The sequence below is a fragment of the Sinocyclocheilus rhinocerous genome, unplaced genomic scaffold, assembly GCF_001515625.1.
Source record: "Sinocyclocheilus rhinocerous isolate Xijiao unplaced genomic scaffold, SAMN03320098_v1.1 scaffold889, whole genome shotgun sequence".
Taxonomy (NCBI): domain Eukaryota; kingdom Metazoa; phylum Chordata; class Actinopteri; order Cypriniformes; family Cyprinidae; genus Sinocyclocheilus; species Sinocyclocheilus rhinocerous.
The window spans coordinates 2745710-2752410 of NW_015638024.1; the positions used below are offsets into that span (position 1 = coordinate 2745710).

At 36.8% G+C, this 6701-nt stretch overlaps 1 protein-coding gene across 1 annotated transcript; it reads right to left on the minus strand.

Annotated features, from left to right (window-relative positions):
- Positions 1 to 746: 746 nt before the first annotated feature.
- LOC107749511 (probable G-protein coupled receptor 25) lies at positions 747 to 1868 on the minus strand. The gene has a single exon (XM_016564687.1). It carries the CDS (start codon positions 1866 to 1868, stop codon positions 747 to 749), a length of 1122 nt encoding a protein of 373 aa, XP_016420173.1.
- Positions 1869 to 6701: the final 4833 nt, after the last annotated feature.

Genomic DNA, 6701 nt, shown 5'->3' on the forward strand with positions numbered 1-6701 from the left:
TATACTTAATAAAATTGAAAGAGACTTTGATAACTATAAGAAATTTTATTACAAACATACACAAGTAAATATATATTTAAAAAAAACATTTATTTTAAAGTTGTATACAGGAATAATGACCATGTAGATTAATGATGCTTTCTAGATTACTTAAGATTACTGTCAAAATATGTATTTAAATGCTTTAATTGCTTGCAAATCATTTTAATTAATCTTCTACACTAAGCAATATGTTCACCAATACATAATCTATTTTTACGTAGGAAAGTAAATATCGAAATGTATAGACCATTGTTCAAAAATTATATAAAATAAAAGCAAAAATATATGCAATATTTTATTACACTGTCATACATAGACAAGTAAATATATAAAAAGAAAGCATTTGTTTTAAAGTTGCTAGAAGAGTATGAACATAATAAAGTCTGAATATTCACAATTGTCACTAAATTGCAATGACCAAGTAGATTAATGATGCTTTCTAAATTATTGAATACTGTCAAAATGTGTACATAACAAAATTTATCTTGTACACTACGTGATGTTCACATAAGCTATGTGGGAAATTAAATATAGAAATGTATAGAACATTGCTCAAAAATGTTCACTTTAAATGCTCTAAATTATTAATAAATATCTCATTTTAACAAATGCTTAAAACTGAAGATCTTAATGACAGCTTTATTTGATAGTATCACTGATAACGAAAGAGAGCATTCTGAAAACAGCAAACAGAAAAGCAGGATTCACTCCTTTACAGTAAGTGAAAAAAGCCGTCCGCGGGTTGATGTATTTCCAGAATAAGACTCAGATGTGCCATTAGAGAGCGAATTAGAGGAGATATAAGTCTGGTGCACGTCTCCTTGACCCAGGCAGCTCAGACACAGGATTGAAGCTCTGCGCCTGAAATGCTGATCCAAAAAGAAGTAGATGGCTGGATTTACACAACTGTTGAGAAAGGCCAGGCAGCAGGACAGCGTGAGTCCACTAAGTACGATCACTCTTGTTTTCCCGCTAAGATCTCCTGTGCTCATCAGTACGATGACCTGGATGGTCTTGAACAAATTGAAGGGCAGCCAGGAGATCAGAAAGGCCACAATTATGGCGAGCACGATTTTGACCGAATGCCGTCTTCTGGCTTCTGCACGTGAGTTTGCGGCGGTGTGACTGTGACGCCGCAGGTTAACCAAAATCGACCCATAACATAGGCAGAGAATCAGCACTGGGAGCAGGAAGGTTAGAAATATAGTCAGGAGATTCATTCCTTGGACAAAAGAGGATTTTGAATCCTCCCAACACACGGTATCGTCTTTCAACCGACGGTACACCAACGATGGAATTCCCAGGAAGAAAGAAATGATCCACACGACGCTACAGGTAATCTGCGCACAGTTACTGCTCCGCAGAAACTGAAAGTCCATGAGACGCACAACAGCCAGGTATCGGTCTACACTCATGCACGTGAGGAAGAAGATGTTGGAAAAGCGGTTGACCGCAATGATGAAGCTGCTGATCTTGCACAAGGTCTCACCGAAGGGCCACTCATCATAATGGGCCGAAACCGCCCACAAAGGCAGCGTGAAGACAAACACAAGGTCGGCTAATGCCAGATTCATCACGAAGGTGTCCACAAGCCGTCCGTTTTTCTTACGCCGTTTGCCAATGACCACGATGACAAACAGGTTCCCCAAGAAGCCGGCGAGGAACATGATGACGTACAGCACAGGAATGTAGATATTGGACATGGGCAGCAATAGCAAATCATTCTCGACAGGGGTATAGTAGTCGTAGTCATCTGTGGAGTTCACTGAAAAAGCATGAGTATAAAAATAGCTTGTGGAGCTCATTGTAACATCAGAGAGTGCCATCTCTGTGCTGCTTGCCATCTGTGCACAAGTGATGGGCAAAGTAGAGAAAACCTAGCATGTCACATGATTCGAAACCACAAACTGCAATAACAGGCTCTCTCTCGCTCTCTCTCTCTCTATCTATTTCCTTAAAACGTTTAAATTTATCACAAAGAGATGCATTTTCTTAAAACTCACAGTTCTGAAATGTGAATTACTGGTATATTGGTATATTTCCATCATGTCAATATAGATAGTTAGAGAGACTTACTGCTAATTGGGTCAGGAGTATAGTTACTTTTTAAACTCTTGAAAAAGCTGTTTTTCCTCAACAATTGATGTGAGTATTCAATTGCAAATGTTTGTCATGGGATCTTTTGTGATGAGAATAAATAATGTTTAATCAGTTCTCTCATAAATGCAAAATCAGTTTCTCTTAGCAAGACTAAGAGAAAAACAACATGCATGCAGTTAAAAAAAGAAGTGAGAAAAATGTACTAGTTGGTTAGTGAGATTTATTTTTGAAATTCAACTGTGCAGCAACCTGAAGAATAAGAATGTAAAAGGTGCAGAGCTTATTTGAGAAATCTTCAGAGCTGTTGTGGTTTCCTGGTGTTTACAGGGGTACCACACATTTTTAACCAGACTGGAGACACTAGGGTTCACCGTTTTCTTTTTCTAGGTGACCTTCCCCATCCGCTTTGATATGACTCCTCCAGCCTTGGTGCCCTTTTTCGGATTTATCCCGATGAACCGCCTGAAAAACAAATGTGTGTGTGTTTAGAATTAGTGTGATGGGAAAATAATACATAACACATCTTATACCCTAGTATTTCAGCCATGTCTGATGAAATTGCAACAAATGCACATGATCATCATTTTAATGCCAAAGAAGGATGGGTCCTAGATGAGTCTGCTTTCTTTCAAGGTATCACCAACACCTCACCACCGATGGACATTTTATTTGCTTGACATAGTCACCTATGGCTGCTCACTGAGGCTCAAATATTTAATAGGAAATTTCTCTATTTGATGCTAGATTCCCAGTTTATTAGGGCCAAATGTTTCAATGAAACATACATTTTCTGTAAAGCTGCTTTGAAACTATATGTATTATAAAAAGTAATATACAAATAAAATGTGAAGTGAATTGAATGTATGCATTCAAGTATCTAACCTTTGAATAAATTACAGTGTGCATGCTGCTTTTAGATGTTGTATTCTCAGCCCAAAATAATCTCCATCAAAATAAAATGTCCATAAGAATTCTGTGCATGGCAAAGTAACATTGCTGTAGAAACAAGCAATACCAAATATGAATTAGGTTACTTTTAGTAAGTAGGCCTATTCTAACTTCAACACATTATGACTGTCAAATCTCATCACTTTATATTTAGTAACTTTAAAATAACAGTAAGTGGCAATTCTGCAAAACAGATGGTCTATATGACCTTTACATATTTGAAGATTGAGGCACTCGGTGGAGCACTGAATGTTAACTTTGCATTTAGAGGCTGATTGTATTGTCAAATTTGACATTTTTACTTATAGCACTGGAAACTTCATGACCTATTTTTGATGTGCAGATGCATAATTTTTGTGCAGACACATTCTTTTCTTTTCAAACCGTTCTGCATTAGGTAGAGACACAATAATATATTTGTAAAAATATTTTAAATATTCCTTAAGCATACGTAATACAGTTCAGTGTTTTTTGGCTGTTTTCAAAAAGTAAGGACCTGGCAGAGTTGTTGGGCACTATAGTTTTAGAGAATAATTGTTTAATTATTTCATGTTACAGCATAGTGCCTTAACATGTTGTATACTTTCATCTAGCCCTTTGGGCCTCTATAACAAGGGCTCTGTACTGGGTAAAGGGTAGATTTATATATCCAGAGCCTTGATGTTACATTGTAGCAAGCAAGTCACTGAGGGAATGTGAAGATCACAACAAGCAAAGGTAACAAGCAAAGAGAGAGTGAGTTGTCTATTGTCAGTGCAATTGGGATAGGAAGTCACACTTATCTCTGTTTGACCAAACCACGGTTGCATTTCCTCAGACGGTCACTTCTGTGTAGAATTATCAGGTAACAAGCAAAGAGAGAGTGAGTTGTCTATTGTCAGTGCAATTGGGATAGGAAGTCACACTTATCTCTGTTTTTCTGCAGTGATGAGTTGTTTACGCATAATCTGTTGCTAGTCTCAGAAGAGAGATGAACTCAATCTAAATGTTAAATCTACCTTTTGAGATCAGAAGTGATTATGTATACACTGATAGCCATGTGAACAAATGCAGTTAACGCAAACTCAGCAGGAAACGTGCATAGTGGTACACTATGAGAGTTGTAGAAAACAGAAATCAGAATTTAAGTAATATTGACCTCTGGTGGTGAGATGTCGACATAACGTTTGTGGTAGTAAGTTTTGAATTCAGTGTTTTTCAATGCTATTTTAAAGCATATTATTTTCCCCGCTGAAAAAATAAATAAATAAAACAGCTGAAACCAGCCTAAGCTGGTTGGCTTATTTTAGCTGGTAGTCCAGCCTGGTCATAGCTGGTCAGCAGGCTGGCTTTAGAGAGGTTTTGGCCACTTTTTTAGCTGGTCAGGCTGGTCTTAGCTGACCAGCTTCACCAGTTTAGCCAGGCTGGGAGACTAGCTAAAACTAACTACTTCCAGCTTATACCAGCTAAGAAGACCACCAGCCAACAAGCTTAGGCTGGTTTTAGCCCCTGTATAGTTCTTTAAAGGTTCTCTAACTCTCTCTTAGTCTCTTAGTTTAGTTGGGGGAAAGGATTAAAACACAACATTAAAATATAGTGTATTTACTTAAGATAACGTGGTTCTCAACCTTTTTTATCCCAAGGCCCCCCATAAGGAAATATTCCAGGGCCCCCAAATGAGACTTTTTCACCTCAGAAAAGTATAAAAGTGATTCAAAACAGCTTTTGCCATTAGTAAACTCTCATTCATAGCAAACATATTGTTGGCTTCACAAATTATATCACCCCCAACCAAATTTGTTTATTTTTTAATTTTTTAATGAGAGTGTGCTTATGAATAGCTCTCACCAGCCTGTGATTGTACAATCTGGGATCACTGGATTTAACATCTTTCATTCAAACACAATCAGCAGAATTAATCGTTTCTGCTAACATGCTGACTAAGAGCCAGAAGCACTGATCACTCTCTTGGCTCATGGTGTGTGACTATTTCCACTGCAGCCAACTCCAATGAGGCCATTTGTCCAATTTGGTTTAAGTTTTCAAAAATGTAGTGCATTTGATAAGGAGCCCCTTATGGATTTTCATATGCATATTAAAGCTCTCATTAAATGCATTTACAGTAAAAGTAACCTTTCTCCACTCACTTTTTACTGCATTGTTTCACTGGATGAAAAACACATCATTTTACTCATGATGTGAAACTATGCTACAAATGATCACAGCTCTCTAGTTTGTACTGAAACTAAAAAAGAAAGAAAAAAAAGGCAGACCGGTTAACCGCTGAGTGGTTTAGAGATTGCTATCAGGAAGAAAACATCAGTCCCATACCAGAGTGCAAAGAGGTGACGAGAGGCCCAAGGCCACCTTAAACATTTTTTAGACAAGATGGAGGCAGTAGTGATGTTTCTGTTGTTTTAGATTTTTTTATAGCCTCCTAAACTGATTTCACTGGATTTAGTGCATGCACTATATTTGCAAGACATGCCAGATATGTAAACTAGGAATTTTCTCAGATAATTTTGTCAGAAGTTGAGACCTTTGAAATTTTAGAATCAAATAAGTTTTGATTATTCTGTAAGCAGACAGTCTGAATTAAAGCGTCTGTGCTGATCCCACAACACACACTCAATTCAGAAACATATTCTGACTTCACTATCTCAAGTGTTATGTATTTCGCTTGTTGATTGTGATAATTTATTGCAATTTGATTTGAGAGAAATTCTTTATTTGGCCTAATAATACTGCAGAGTTTAAGGAAACTTTAACAGCTCATTTTCATTACTTAGGGCAGAAATTTATAGGTTGTTTATTTTATTTTCTGCCCCCAAAACAGGAAGAGGAACTCCTATGCACTTCACCACCTGATGCTGCATGCTAATACTGTGTGCCTCCTAGTGGTTTACTATTTCTTTCTTTCTTTTTTGATAAACCAACATCAGCATTTAAAGTAGGTTATTGGTGAATTATTTTATTTGAACCCTATAAAGCCTCTAAATGATCAACACAATAAAAACCTTTAAAAACTTGTACACAGTCTATACTGCAAGCCATCAGATTGATAGTTCTTCTGCCATTTGGTTGATAGTTAATTGATAGCATTTTTAGCAAGTAAAAAGCCTTTTAGTATAATTCTACAACTGTCCTCCTTCAGATCATGGTACACGTCTTTTTTGCTGTTAAATCCTTACTGATTTTTTATGAAATAAACATAATAATAACTTTTATATTGTTATAATATTTCAAGATGAACACTTACTGGACTGAAGCAACTTAGATTTACTTGATTATACATACATCATGTTAAAATGTGAGCATCAAATATTAGGGCTGTGTACCACCAGCAAAGTCACGATACGATATGTATCACGATACAGAGGCCACGATACGATACGTATCACGATACATGACTGCACTGAATTTCACCTCAGCAGAATTTAGTAAAACAGCTGTTTATTAAACACTATAGTGCCATTTCTAACTATTGGCAGAGCAGGCAGCTGACCTCTGCATTATGAAGGGCCTCCATAACTGTACCACAGTACAATATAGGTAATGGCATATGTTTCATGTTTACATTGTGCACTCCCCACCAGGTACAATATTCTGATTGTTTGCATCTTGTTTTTAAG